This window comes from Cnephaeus nilssonii (assembly GCF_951640355.1).
Source record: "Cnephaeus nilssonii genome assembly, chromosome: 4".
In the NCBI taxonomy this organism is placed as follows: Eukaryota; Metazoa; Chordata; class Mammalia; order Chiroptera; family Vespertilionidae; genus Cnephaeus; species Cnephaeus nilssonii.
The window spans coordinates 107,925,175-107,938,618 of record NC_137075.1 but is presented as its reverse complement, the minus strand read 5'-3'; the positions used below and the strand labels follow the sequence as shown (position 1 = coordinate 107,938,618).

The window sequence follows — 13,444 nt, the reverse complement described above, 5'->3', positions numbered from 1 at the left end:
GACCTGGGGTAGGAGTAGGGTTAGGGTGGGACCTGGGGTTGGAGTAAGGTTATGGTTAGGGTTAGGGTTTGGTTTGGACCTGGGGTAGGAGTAGGGTTAGGGTTAGGGTTAGGGTTAGGGTTGTACCTGGGGTAGGAGTAGGGTTAGGGTTAGGGTTAGGGTTGGACCTGGGCTGGGGTTGTACCTGGGGTAGGAGTAGGTTAGGGTTAGGGTTAGGGTTAGGGTTGGACCTGGGGTAGATGTAGGGTTAGGGTTAGGGTTAGGGTTAGGGTTAGGGTTGGACTTGGGGTAGGAGTAGGGTTAGGGTTAGGGTTAGGGTTGGACCTCGGGTAGGAGTAAGGTTACGGTTAGGGTTAGGGTTAGGGTTAGGTTTAGGGTTAGGGTTAGGGTTAGGGTTGGTCCTGGGCTAGGGTTAGGGTTAGGTTTTATCTGGGGTAGGAGTAAGGTTAGAGTTAGGGTTAGGGTTAGGGTTAGGGTTATGGTTCGGGTTAGAGTTGGACCTGGGGTAGGAGTAGGGTTTGGGTTAGGGTTAGGGTTATGTTTGGACCTGTGCTAGGGTTAAGGTTAGGGTTGTATCTGGGGTAGGGTTAGGGTTAGGATTAGGGTTAGGGTTAGGTATAGGGTTAGTGTTCGGGTTGGACCTGGGGTAGGAATAGGGTTAGGGTTAGGGTTAGGGTTAGTGTTAGGGTTAGAGTTAGGTTTAGGGTTAGTGTTGTACCTGGGGTAGGAGTAGGGTTAGGGTTAGGGTTAGGGTTGGACCTGGGGTAGGGTTAGGGTTAGGGTTAGGGTTAGGGTTGGGGTTGGGGTTAGGGTTAGGGTTTCATCTGCGCTAGGGTTAGGGTTAGGGTTAGGATTAGGGTTAGGGTTAAGGTTAAGGTTAGCGTTAGGGTTAGGGTTAGAGTTGGAGCTGGGGTAGGAGTAGGGTTAGGGTTAGGGTTAGGTTTGGACCTAGGCTAGGGTTAGGGTACGGGTTGTACCTGGGGTAGGATTAGGGTTAGGGTTTTACCTGGGGTAGGGGTAGGGTTAGGGGTAGGGTTAGGGTTAAGGTTGGACCTGCGTTAGGGTTAGGGTTAGGGTTAGGGTTAGGGTTAGATCTTGGTCCCTGGTGTGATGTCTGCCACTGGTGGTCAGGGCACAGGCACTGAGTTCCGCTATTTTAAAAACGAGTTATTACGGGTCGCAGCAGGAAGCTCGGGGAGCTCACATGTTGAACTCAGTGCCAACCCCCTGCTGGCAGTGTGGAGCTCGGGCGCAGCCTCTAACCCCGTGCCAGGGTTAGGTTTAGGGTTAGTGTTAGGTTTAGGGTTAGTGTTGGACCTGGGGTAGGAGTAGGGTTAGGGTTAGGGTTAGTGTTGGACATGGGGTAGGAGTATGGTTAGGGTTAGGGTTAGGGTTAGGGTTGGAATTGGGGTAGGAGTAGGGTTAGTGTTATGGTTAGGGTTGGACCTGGGGTAGGAGTAACGTTACGGTTAGGGTTAGGGTTTGGTTTGGACCTGGGGTAGGAGTAGGGTTAGGGTTAGGGTTAGGGTTACGGTTACGGTTAGGGTTGGACCTGGGGTAGGAGTTAGGGTTAGTGTTGTACCTGGGGTAGGAGTAAGGTTAGGGTTAGGGTTAGGGTTGGACCTGGGCTAGGGTTAGGGTTAGGGTTGTACCTGGGGTAGGAGTAAGGTTAGGGTTCGGGTTAGGGTTTGGGTTATGGTTGGACCTGGGGGTAGGAGTAGGGTTAGGGTTAGGGTTAGGGTTGGGTTAGGGTTAGATCTGGGGTAGGGTTAGGGTTAGGGTTAGGGTTAGGGTTGGACTTGGGGTAGGAGTAGGGTTAGGGTTAGGGTTAGGGTTGGACCTGGGGTAGGAGTAAGGTTACGGTTAGGGTTAGGGTTAGGGTTGTACCTGGGGTAGGGTTAGGGTTAGGGTTAGGGTTAGGGTTGGGGTTAGGGTTAGGGTAGGACCTGGGGTAGGAGTAGGGTTAGGGTTAGGGTTAGGGTTAGGGTTAGGGTTAGGGTTAGTGTTAGGGTTAGGGTTAGGGTTAGGGTTAGGGTTAGGGTTAGGGTTAAGGTTAGGGTTAGGTTTAGGGTTAGTGTTGTACCTGGGGTAGGAGTAGGGTTAGGGTTAGGGTTAGGGTTGGACCTCCGTTAGAGTTAGGGTTAGGGTTAGGGTTAGTTTTAGGGTTAGGGTTAGGGTTGGACCTCCGTTAGAGTTAGGGTTAGGGTTAGGGTTAGGGTTAGGGTTAGGGTTAGCGTTAGGGTTAGGGTTAGGGTTAGGGTTAGATCTTGGTCTCTGGTGTGATGTCTGCCACTGGTGGTCAGGGCACAGGCACTGAGTTCCGCTATTTTAAAAACGAGTTATCACTTGTTGCAGTAGGAAGCTCGTGGAGCTCACGTGTTGAACTCAGTGCCACGAGTGGCCAACCCCCTGCTGGCAGTGTGGAGCTTGGGCGCAGCCTCTAACCCCGTGCCAGTGTTAGGTTTAGGGTTAGTGTTAGGTTTAGGGTTAGTGTTGGACCTGGGGTAGGAGTAGGGTTAGGGTTAGGGTTAGTGTTGGACTTGGGGTAGGAGTAGGGTTAGGGTTAGGGTTAGGGTTAGGGTTAGTGTTGGACCTGGGCTAGGGTTTGGGTTAGGGTTGTACCTGGGGTAGGGTTAGGGTTAGGGTTAGGGTTAGGGTTAGGGTTAGGTTTGGGTTAGGGTTAGGGTTGGTCCTGGGCTAGGGTTAGGGGTAGGTTTGTATCTGGGGTAGGAGTAAGGTTAGGGTTAGGGTTAGGGTTAGGGTTGGACCTGGGCTATGGTTAGGGTTAGGGTTAGGGTTAGGGTTAGGGTTAGGGTTATTGTTCGGGTTAGAGTTGGACCTGGGGTAGGAGTAGGGTTAGGGTTACGGTTAGGGTTAGGGTTAGGGTTGTACCTGGGGTAGGAGTAAGGTTAGGGTTAGGGTTAGGGTTAGGGTTAGGGTTGGACCTGGGGTAGGAGTAAGGTTCCGGTTAGGGTTAGGGTTAGGGTTAGGGTTAGGGTTAGGGTTAGGGTTAGGGTTGGACCTGGGGTAGGAGTTAGGGTTAGTTTTGTACTTGGGGTAGGAGTAAGGTTAGGGTTAGGGTTAGGGTTGGACCTGGGGTAGGAGTAAGGTTAGGATTCGGGTTAGGTTTTGGGTTATGGTTGGACCTGGGGGTAGGAGTAGGGTTAGGGTTAGGGTTGGGTTAGGGTTAGACCTGGGGTAGGGTTAGGTTTAGGGTTAGGGTTAGGGTTAGGGTTAGTGTTGGACCTGGGGTAGGGTTAGGGTTAAGGTTAGGGTTAGGGTTAGGGTTGGACCTGGGCTAGGGTTAGGGTTAGGGTTAGGGTTATGGTTCGGGTTAGAGTTAGGGTTAGGGTTAGGGTTAGGGTTCGGGTTAGGGTTAGTGTTGTATCTGGGGTAGGAGTAGGGTTAGGGTTAGGGTTAGGGTTAGGTTTATGTTTGGACCTGTGCTAGGGTTAGGGTTAGGGTTGTATCTGGGGTAGGGTTAGGGTTAGGATTAGGGTTAGGATTAGGTATAGGGTTAGGGTTCGGGTTGGACCTGGGGTAGGAATAGAGTTAGGGTTAGGGCTAGGGTTAGTGTTAGGTTTAGAGTTAGGTTTAGGGTTAGTGTTGTACCTGGGGTAGGAGTAGGGTTAGGATTAGGGTTAGGGTTTGACCTGGGGTAGGACTCGGGTTAGGGTTAGGGTTAGGGTTAGGGTTAGGGTTAGGGTTGGACCTCCGTTTGAGTTAGGGTTAGGGTTAGGGTTAGGGTTAGCGTTAGCGTTAGGGTTAGGGTTAGGGTTAGGGTTATCGTTAGGGTTAGGGTTAGGGTTAGGGTTAGGGTTAGGGTTAGCGTTAGGGTTAGGGTTAGGGTTAGGGTTAGGTTTGGGTTAGGGTTAGGGTTGGTCCTGGGCTAGGGTTAGGGGTAGGTTTGTATCTGGGGTAGGAGTAAGGTTAGGGTTAGGGTTAGGGTTAGGGTTGGACCTGGGCTATGGTTAGGGTTAGGGTTAGGGTTAGGGTTAGGGTTAGGGTTAGGGTTAGGGTTAGGGTTAGGGTTAGGGTTAGAGTTGGACCTGGGGTAGGAGTAGGGTTAGGGTTAGGGTTAGGGTTAGGGTTAGGGTTGTACCTGGGGTAGGAGTAAGGTTAGGGTTAGGGTTAGGGTTAGGGTTAGGGTTGGACCTGGGGTAGGAGTAAGGTTCCGGTTAGGGTTAGGGTTAGGGTTAGGGTTAGGGTTAGGGTTAGGGTTAGGGTTGGACCTGGGGTAGGAGTTAGGGTTAGTTTTGTACCTGGGGTAGGAGTAAGGTTAGGGTTAGGGTTAGGGTTGGACCTGGGGTAGGAGTAAGGTTAGGATTCGGGTTAGGTTTTGGGTTATGGTTGGACCTGGGGGTAGGAGTAGGGTTAGGGTTAGGGTTGGGTTAGGGTTAGACCTGGGGTAGGGTTAGGTTTAGGGTTAGGGTTAGGGTTAGGGTTAGTGTTGGACCTGGGGTAGGGTTAGGGTTAAGGTTAGGGTTAGGGTTAGGGTTGGACCTGGGCTAGGGTTAGGGTTAGGGTTAGGGTTATGGTTCGGGTTAGAGTTAGGGTTAGGGTTAGGGTTAGGGTTAGGGTTAGTGTTGTATCTGGGGTAGGAGTAGGGTTAGGGTTAGGGTTAGGGTTAGGGTTAGGTTTATGTTTGGACCTGTGCTAGGGTTAGGGTTAGGGTTGTATCTGGGGTAGGGTTAGGGTTAGGATTAGGGTTAGGATTAGGTATAGGGTTAGGGTTCGGGTTGGACCTGGGGTAGGAATAGGGTTAGGGTTAGGGCTAGGGTTAGTGTTAGGTTTAGAGTTAGGTTTAGGGTTAGTGTTGTACCTGGGGTAGGAGTAGGGTTAGGATTAGGGTTAGGGTTTGACCTGGGGTTAGGGTTAGGGTTAGGGTTAGGGTTAGGGTTAGGGTTAGGGTTAGGGTTGGACCTCCGTTTGAGTTAGGGTTAGGGTTAGGGTTAGCGTTAGCGTTAGGGTTAGGGTTAGGGTTAGGGTTATCGTTAGGGTTAGGGTTAGGGTTAGGGTTAGGGTTAGGGTTAGCGTTAGGGTTAGGGTTAGGGTTAGGGTTAGATCTTGGTCTCTGGTGTGATGTCTGCCACTGGTGGTCAGCGCACAGGCACTGAGTTCTGCTATTTTAAAAACGAGTTACCACTTTTTGCAGCAGGAAGCTCGGGGACTCACGCGTTGAACTCAGTGCCACGAGTGGCCAACCCCCTGCTGGCAGTGTGGAGCGGGGGCGCAGCCTCTAACCCCGTGCCAGGCCGGCCGGCGGCAGGTGTTGTGTGTGGACCCTGGTGCTGGGCCACTTGGTGCAAGTTCACACCAGGCAGCCGTGTGGCTGCTGCTCTGCTCGTGGGGCGGGGTGTCGCAGAGCCGCCCTGAGTGGGGAGGGCAAGGCCTGGCCTGGCAGCGACAGACACCCCGCCCCGTCCCTGCGCAGCCGCTTGGCAGGACACGGGTCTCGGGTGCCCCCTGCCCCTCACCAGCGCCTTCCCTCCCCGGGGCCTCGGCACCAGGGAAACCTGCCTACTTCTGGGCACCTCCCAGCCGACAGGCAGCCTCGGGCCTGCAGGTGGGTCGCTGCCTGGGCGGTGGGCTGGCTGCCCGTGGCCGGTTCTGAGGACCGCCACGGAGGGCGCCCCCGGCCCTCACTCCCACCCGCCTGGCGGGGACACGGACACAGCGGACGGCGGGTGCAGGAAACCCCTTTATTGGCAGCCGCCCTGCGAGTGGCTGGCCAGCGCGGTGTCCCCGAGGCTGTGACCCGCACACGGGCCAGGGGCCAGGGGCGCAGGGTGGGAGGAGGCGTGGCGGGGGCAGGTCCAGGTCGCGCCGCCCAGCCCTCAGGCGTCCGTGTCCGTCTGGGTCGCAGCGAACAGCGGGTTGACGAAGCAGCTCTGGCTGGTGCTCTCGGCCAACGTCTTCGGGGCAGGTACCGGGGGCTGTGGGGGCACAGTCGGGGCGTCGGGCGTGGAGCCGGCCACGGGGAGGCCCACCCCCAGCCCCCGGCCACGCACCTGCTCCACGGAGCCTGCCACGTCGAACACCGGGTTGTGGAAGCCCAGGGGCGTCTCGTCGCGCCTCCTCCACCTACAGGTGGGAAGCCTTGAGCCCCTTGTACCTGAACCCTCCCCCCCCCCCTCCCCCCCACATACCCGAGCCCCCGCCCCGCGTACCTGAGCCTCCCCGCGCGGTGCAGCAACAGCGCCCCCGCCGGCAGCACCAGTAGCACCAGGAACAGCGCAGCTGCCAAGCCGCTCGCGAGCCCCACGCGCGACCCCGGCCGGTGCGAACCGTCCCCGACGGGCGCGCCCGACTCCCAGAAGGTCGCCGACAAGATCCCGAGGGCCTCCCCTGGCACGGAGAGCGGGCTCAGTCCCCCGGGCGGGCGGGCGGGCGGGGACAGGGCCGGGCGGGCCGCGCTTACCGTGCTCCGCGACGTCCGCCAGGAGGGCCCGGGCCAGCCGCCCCGCGCCGCCCGCCTCGGGCCCGGGCTCCGCCAGCACCACCTGGATCTCCGTGTCGGCCTCCGCGCCCGGGGCCTCGCGGGGCTGGGGCGGCCGCGGCACCTTGGACACGGCCACCTGCAGCGCCTGGTACTGGGGCTGGGGCGGGGCACCGGGTTGGCCGGGAGCTGCGCCCTGGGACCTGCGGGGCCGCGGGGGGGGGAGGGGTGGGGTGGGGTGGGGTGGCGCCCAGGTGGGCGAAGCGTGGGCGCGCCCGTGAGGAGGTGGAGCGGGGCTCCAGGGTCCCCGACAGCGGAGGCTCCGGGCGGGGCGGGGCGGGGCGGGGCGGGGCGCCCATTACCAAGGCCAGGAAGTCGCGCAGCAGCCGCGCCCGGTACTGCGCCAGGTCAAAGGCAGGGCCGTGGGTCAGCGACACGATGGCTCCTGCGACAGGAGGGGAGGGGTCCGCGCGGCGCCCGGGACCCACGGGTGCCCAGCCGCCCGCGCGCAGGGGCGGAGCAGAGGCGCTCACCGCACAGGGCGCAGCATTGCCCCTCGGGCCGGAGCGCGTCGTGGCAGGCGGCCTGGGGGCAGTGGCCGCCCGAGGGCCGGAGCAGGGCCGCACAGACCCACGGCTGCACCTGGAGGCGGGAAGCCGGCTCAGCGCGGAGGGCGGAGGGGCGCGGCGGCCCGGTCCCAGCGCCGGCCTCACGCGTGCGGGGCCCTCGCCGCCCGCGGGCGCCCTCACCTCCGCGTTGCCGCAGACGCAGCCCGACGGGGCGGCGCAGGCCTCGGGGCGCACGCTCAGCGCGCCCGGCCCGTGAAAGCGCAGGCGGCCGGCGCGGGACGCCAGGAAGACAGCCAGGTCCTCATCGCGCGTGAACTTCTGCGGGGCCAGGTCACAGCGGAGGCGGCCCGGCTGAGTGCTCGGCACGCGTGTCCAGACCACGGGGGTGGGGGCGCCCGGGGAGGGGCCCCGAGTCCCGCCCCGCTCGGCCCCTCACCTGGCCCAGAGCCCAGACGCTGCCCACGCGCAGGGCGCGGGCGCCCGGGCCGAGGCCCACCCGGAAGGAGGAGTCCGGCGGGAAGACCACGTCATCGTGGCGGCAGGGCACGCGCTCCACGTCCAGCGCGAAGAGGCCGCGCGCCGCGTCCCCCGAGCGCCACAGGCGCGGGTCGTGCCAGGAGAAGCGGTCGGGGTCGAGGAAGCGCGCGGGGGCGCCTGCGCGAGGGGACGTGTCCCAGAGGTGCGCGGGGAACACGGCCTCCACGCAGGCCCCGAGTCCCCAGCCAGACCCCCCCCACTCGGACCCCCCCCCCACTCAGACCCGTTCCCACTCGGGACGACCCGTCGCGACAACGCCCTCTGCCCAGGCCCCGCCCCCAGACGCCGCAGCGGGGGCGGGGCGGGGGCGGGGCCTCACCGGGGCCGCAGTCCGGGTCCGGGTCCGAGCTGGGGTCCGCGGCGCTGAACCCCGCCCCCGAGGCCAGGACCAGCTCCCCGTCCAGAGGCAGGAGCTGCAAGAAGCGCAGGAGGAAGGACACGTGGCGGCCCAGGCGCCAGAGGACCCTGTGGGCGCCCCCCCCCCCATGAGCCAGGCCTGGGGGCTCCCCGCCCCGGCGGAGTCGCTGATGCCCGAGGGAGCAGGGCCTCCGGCCCAGGAGCCCAGCTACCCTGCGGCCTGGGAGCCTGGAGAGTTTGGGGTGACATGAGCCAGGAACTGTACAAGCCAAGGGCTCATGGGTTCCGAGAACCCACGTGCTGGGAAGTGGAAAGGCCCCCCTGGACCCTGTGAGGGAGGCGGGGGGTGCCAGGGGCGGCCTTGGAGTCCCCCTGGCTCCACCGTGGCAGCCCGTTCACCAACCCAGGCCTCGGGGGTCAGAGGAAACAGCAGCGGGAAGGCCTGGAGCCGAAGGACTGACTGCCCCCCCCTCGTCCGGAGCCCCAGGACCCTGCCCCTGCCGACCCCCCTGGGGTTGGGCTGCCACCCAGGGCCCAGCCTCCGGTCCCAACTTGCTGGGCAGGGCCTGCTCTTCAGCTGTTCCCAGGCACCCACCGGGAAGCTGGCCCCTGGGCGGGGAATGGGGGTCCCAGGCCAACTACCTCCACTCCTGAGGGTGCAGCCCCGCCCACCGCCCGGGTGAGCCGGGGGCAGGTGGCACGGCGCCTCCCGCCTCCAGGGCAGGGGCGGTGTCAGCAGTGTGACGGCCACTCACTTTTGTAAAGAGCCAGAGGGGAGAAGTACAAAGGACACCATGATACTTGGAAGGAAGAACACAACAGGGGAGCTAAACGTGAGTCTCCATGCAGCTTAAGAACACCAGGCAGCCTGGGCCTGATGCTAAGGAACTTTCCAGAAGGCAGCAGGGAAGGCCTGAGAGAGAACGCGCCCCCCCAGTCAGGACAGGCTCCCACTCAGGGATATCGCCCTGCCTGCAGGCCCTTCCCGCGGGCTCCCCTTCAACCTCCAGGAGAGACGGGAGGATCCAGGTCAAAGTGTCAAAATTCAGATGCCAGGGGTGGGGGAGGAGAGAACATTTGAAGAAACACGAAGGTGAATTTTCCAGATTTGAAGAAAGAAACCAGATGGAGAGGCCTCATGGAGAGCCTACGGGAACGAAGGAGAGTCACACCCAGACACGGGACAGCGGCTGAGCACAGAGACACAGAGACACCCTGGAAGCTTCAGAGAGAGACCAGGTCACGGGGAAAGAAAAAATGCAGAAACCAGTTTCTCAGCAACAACAATGGGTTCAAAAAGCCCATCGAATGATGTTTTATATATTCCTAGAGGCCCGGTGCATGAAATTCGTGCAAGCGTAGGCCTTCCTGCCCCTGGCTGCCGGCACGGGCTTCTCTCTGGCACCCCGCAGCCCCGGCTTCGTCCAGAGGGTCATCAGTCTAATTAGCATATTACCCTTTTATTAGTATAGATAGGAAAAGAACTTTTCATCTAGAATTTTATATCCAGACAAACTCCCATTCAAATGTGAGAGCATAAAAAATGCCCTCAGGCCTAAAAGACACCAGAAGGGGGACCTATCCTGACGACAGGCTGGGGGAGGGAAGTGGGAGGGGCCCAGCGCTGTGAAGAGATGGGAAGTGGGGGTGAGATACGTCGGTAATGCTTATTGTTATCTTTTTAAGTCGTTTAAAAGCTGGGACTGAAATGTGATGGGGGAGGGGAAGACCCCAGGGACCGGCGTGCCCTGCACAACTCCCGGGGCAAGGGGAGGAACGGATAGCGAGCCGCTTGAGAAACCAAAAGACCCCCAAGCCTCACACCAACATGGCGTCTATCGATTTCTAGAGAAGTTTAAAACATCAGAATGGACACAACAGCCGACAGAGAACTTGAACAGGCCGGCAAGCATGGAAGATACTAGAATGTTGGTCAAAGACCTCCTGTTTTCAAAATACCCAGTCCACATGTTTTTACAGGCAAAGTATACCAAACTCGCAATTTCTTCTTACAGAAATGGTTCTGGAAAACAGGAAGAAGGAGTGGAAACCGCCCAGCCCATTTTATGAGGCCAGGGTGAGCTCAACTCCTAAACCAGATGAAGGACATTCGAAGCTAAGAAGAATCGGCTCATTTACTTAGAACAGATATGCCAACGTCCTAAATGCAGGATTAGTTGACTAAAGGCAACCGTGTATTTTGAAAACACATGGCCCGTGTTGCCCAGTGGTTGAGCGTCAACTCATGTGCCAGGAGGTCACCGGTTCGATTCCCCGGTCAGGGCATGTGCCCAGGTTGCGGGCTAGCCCCTCACTAGGGGGTGTGCAGGAGACAGCTAATGGATGTTGATGTTGCTCTCTCTTTGATGTTTCTCTCTCTCTCCCTCACCCTTCCTCTCTCTCTAAAAATCATTAAAAACATGAAAAAATACAAATACATGGTGTTCAAAGGGTTCATGCCCCAGGAATGCGGGAAGGCAGCCTGGGACTTGGCGCTGGCAGGCGTGTATGCTGGTGGCCCAGCAGGTGGCAGGAGAGCCTCGTGCTGGGAAGTCAGTGTGGCAGCCGCGGGCGCGTTTGAAGAAGTGGCACCTGCACCTCGTGCCGAGGGCCGAGGACAGTCTGCGGGGACGGCGCGGCCTCAGAGGCCCTCACCGACAGGCCAAACCAAGGAGGGGAGAGAACGCACATCTGCATCGATGCAGGAAGACCCCCGAGAGTCCAACGACCGGCGGATGATTTGTCAGCACTGCTGGCCGACGCGCTCTGGCCGGAGCGCAGTTGGTTCGCGCGTCCCCCCAGTGCGCCAGGCTGTGGTGTGACCCCGGCCAGGGCACACACAGCGGACAACACACCCCTGTTTCTCTCTCACTCAGCGTGAAGTAATTTCCTAGCAAACTGGCAGTGGAACAGAATTTCTACAATTGGGTAGTTTCTGTCCCAAACCCGACAGCAAACTGGGCAAAGGGTAGAAACGGGAGGGGCACGGGGCCAGGAGGAAGGCAGTCAGGGAGGGCTCCCAACCTGAGACACATTTACCCGGGGGGGTGTGGGGGGGGGCGGGGGGCTGAGGCTGTGGAGGAGGTCTCTCCACCTCCCACGGCAACTCCGGGGCCATCGCCCCGTCCCTTAGCCCCTGACTGTTCCCACCCCCGGCCTCCGATGAGGCTGCAAGGACCCAGCAGCCCGCCCCCCTGCTCCCCCATGTCCCAGCCCCGTCCCCCCATGTCCCAGCCCTGCCCCCATGTCCCAGCTCCCCCCATGTCCCAGCCCCCCATGTCCCAGCTCCCCCCATGTCCCAGCTCCCCCATGTCCCAGACCCCCATGTCCCAGCTCCCTCCATGTCCCAGACCCCCATGTCCCAGCTCCCCCCATGTCCCAGCTCCCCCCATGTCCCAGCTCCCCCCATGTCCCAGACCCCCATGTCCCAGACCCCCATGTCCCAGCTCCCCCATGTCCCAGACCCCCATGTCCCAGCCCCCCATGTCCCAGCCCTGCCCCCCATGTCCCAGCTCCCCCCATGTCCCAGCCCCCCATGTCCCACCCCCCATGTCCCAGCCCCCCCATGTCCCAGCCCCGTCCCCCCATGTCCCAGACCCCCATGTCCCAGCTCCCCCATGTCCCAGCCCCGCCCCCATGTCCCTGCCCCCCATGTCCCAGCCCCCCCATGTCCCAGCCCCGTCCCCCCATGCCCCAGCCCCCCATGCCCCAGCCCCACCCCCATGTCCCCCCCATGTCCCAGCCCCCCCATGTCCCACCCCCCATGTCCCACCCCCCATGTCCCACCCCTCCATGTCCCAGCCCCCCATGTCCCAGCCCCGCCCCCATGTCCCAGCCCCCCATGCCCCAGCCCCCCCTCACCATGGTGGAGACGCTGTGACCTCCGCGCACCAGGACCGACACCATCTGGGGGAGAAGGAGAAGCCTCAGCGGCGGACCCACTGGGCCCCCCCACCCCGGACCGCGCGGGCCCGGGTCCGAGCCCCCTCCCGGTGGGCCAGGCACCTTGTCCGCTGGGAACTCCACGGCGGCGCCTGCGCAGGGGGTGCGGTTCTGGCTCCAGTTGTCGGCGGCGTCGAAGTCGGTGTTGGGGACCCAGACTTTGTAGGCGGCCCTGGCCAGCGCTGGGGAGGCGGCGGCTGAGTGCTCCCGGCGGCCCGGGTCCTGCCCGGCCTTCCCGCGGGGGGCCCCCCATGGCAGCTCGGGGCCCGCGGGAACCCCGCCCGGCGCCCTCGGAGGAACTCCTATGGTATCTGCAGAGCCCGCCCGAACGTGCCCTCCGCCAGGCCGCCCGCCCCGTCTGGCCCGGAGCAGGAGCCGAGGACCCGGCGGGGCCAGGACCGGGCCCAGAGGGAGGGCCGGGCCGGGAGGGAGCGGGGAGCCGGGGCGGCGGAGCTGCCGTTACCCAGCTCCCGGCGTCGGGCGGCACCGAAGACACGCAGCCCGGGCCCGGGGAGGGCAGGGCCCCGGGGAGGGCAGGGCCCCCGACAGGGAAGCGGAGGCAGCTCGGGGCCCCGCGGGGAGGAGGCGGCGCCCAGGGCAGGCGCGCGGCCCCCGGGTCTGGCCCGGGCTCCTGGGCTCCCTGGGGGCTGCGGTGGGACGGAGCCGCCCCCCCCCCCCCCCGGGGACCGGGCCTCCGCTTACCGCAGAGCTGCAGCCCCAGCAGCAGCCGGCCCAGCGCGCCCATCGCGCCCATCGCCCAGCGCCCAGCGCCCGCTCCCCCGCCCGGACTTTGCCCGCAGAGCCCACGTGACCGGGCGGGCGGGCCGGGCGGTTACACATTCACCTCCAGGCCCGCCTGGACCGCGGCCTCTTCCCCACATTCCGCCCCCAGGACCTGGGCCTGTCAGGACTCACCTGCCTAGGAGGTGGGTGTGTTGGGGGAGAATAAAGGACCTTGGGGTCCCCCTTCTCTGTCCCGGTGCGGCTGGGTCAGCACCTGGTCCGCCCAGCTGGTGGGACTGGGTGTCCACTCCGCCCTGCGGGCCCTCCTGCCGCCTGGCGGGGGCTGTGGGTGGAGCTGGTGCGGCCTGTGGCCCCGCTGAGGGCAGGCAGGGCGAGCTTGGGGAGTGGCGAGGGTGATGGACAGAGGGTGATGGACGGAGGGTGATGGACGGAGGGTGATGGACGGAGGGTGATGGACGGAGGGTGATGGGTGGAGGGTGATGGACGGAGGAGGGTGATGGACGGATGGGAAATAGTGAGTGAAGGAAGGAATGAGTGGACAGAAACCGGCCCGTGGGAAGGTGAGTGGTTGGTGACGGGGTGGATGCTGGGTGGGAGATGGGGAGGCGGGTGATGGAGGGTGGGAGGTGGATGGATGATGAGCGGAGATGGTGGATGGAGATGAACGAAGCTGTAAGTGGATGGAGCGTGGGTCACGGATGGTGGGTGGATGGTGTACAGACGGTGCATATGGATGGTGGCTGGTTGAGATGGGTGGGGTGGGAAAGGCCGCGGGTTTGGGATGGCAGAGGCGATGGATGGTGATGAATGGTGGATGGTGGGTAGATGCGTGGGGATTGGGGCTGAGATGAGTTGT

The 13,444-nt window shown here is 62.0% G+C and overlaps 1 protein-coding gene across 1 annotated transcript; it reads right to left on the bottom strand.

Annotated features, from left to right (window-relative positions):
- Positions 1-5,703: 5,703 nt before the first annotated feature.
- AMN (amnion associated transmembrane protein) lies at positions 5,704-12,641 on the bottom strand. Its single transcript, XM_079769989.1, has 12 exons — positions 12,547-12,641; positions 11,908-12,026; positions 11,764-11,808; positions 7,865-7,958; positions 7,445-7,662; positions 7,189-7,326; positions 6,973-7,081; positions 6,802-6,884; positions 6,422-6,599; positions 6,171-6,348; positions 6,012-6,084; positions 5,704-5,936 (listed from the first exon to the last, which is right to left on the bottom strand). Exons 1-12 carry the CDS (start codon positions 12,596-12,598, stop codon positions 5,838-5,840), a joined length of 1,386 nt encoding a protein of 461 aa, XP_079626115.1. The 5' UTR covers positions 12,599-12,641; the 3' UTR covers positions 5,704-5,837.
- Positions 12,642-13,444: the final 803 nt, after the last annotated feature.

Bases quoted from the DNA above. Each gene is read 5' to 3' on its own strand.
- AMN (XM_079769989.1), bottom strand. From the start codon at position 12,598: ATGGGCGCGATGGGCGCGCTGGGCCGGCTGCTGCTGGGGCTGCAGCTC. The intron at 7,663-7,864 runs GTGAGGCCCCGC...CCCCTCGCGCAG, and splicing joins GGACCCGGACTGCGGCCCCG to GCGCCCCCGCGCGCTTCCTC. The intron at 7,082-7,188 runs GTGAGGGCGCCC...TCCCGCCTCCAG, and splicing joins GCGTCTGCGGCAACGCGGAG to GTGCAGCCGTGGGTCTGTGC.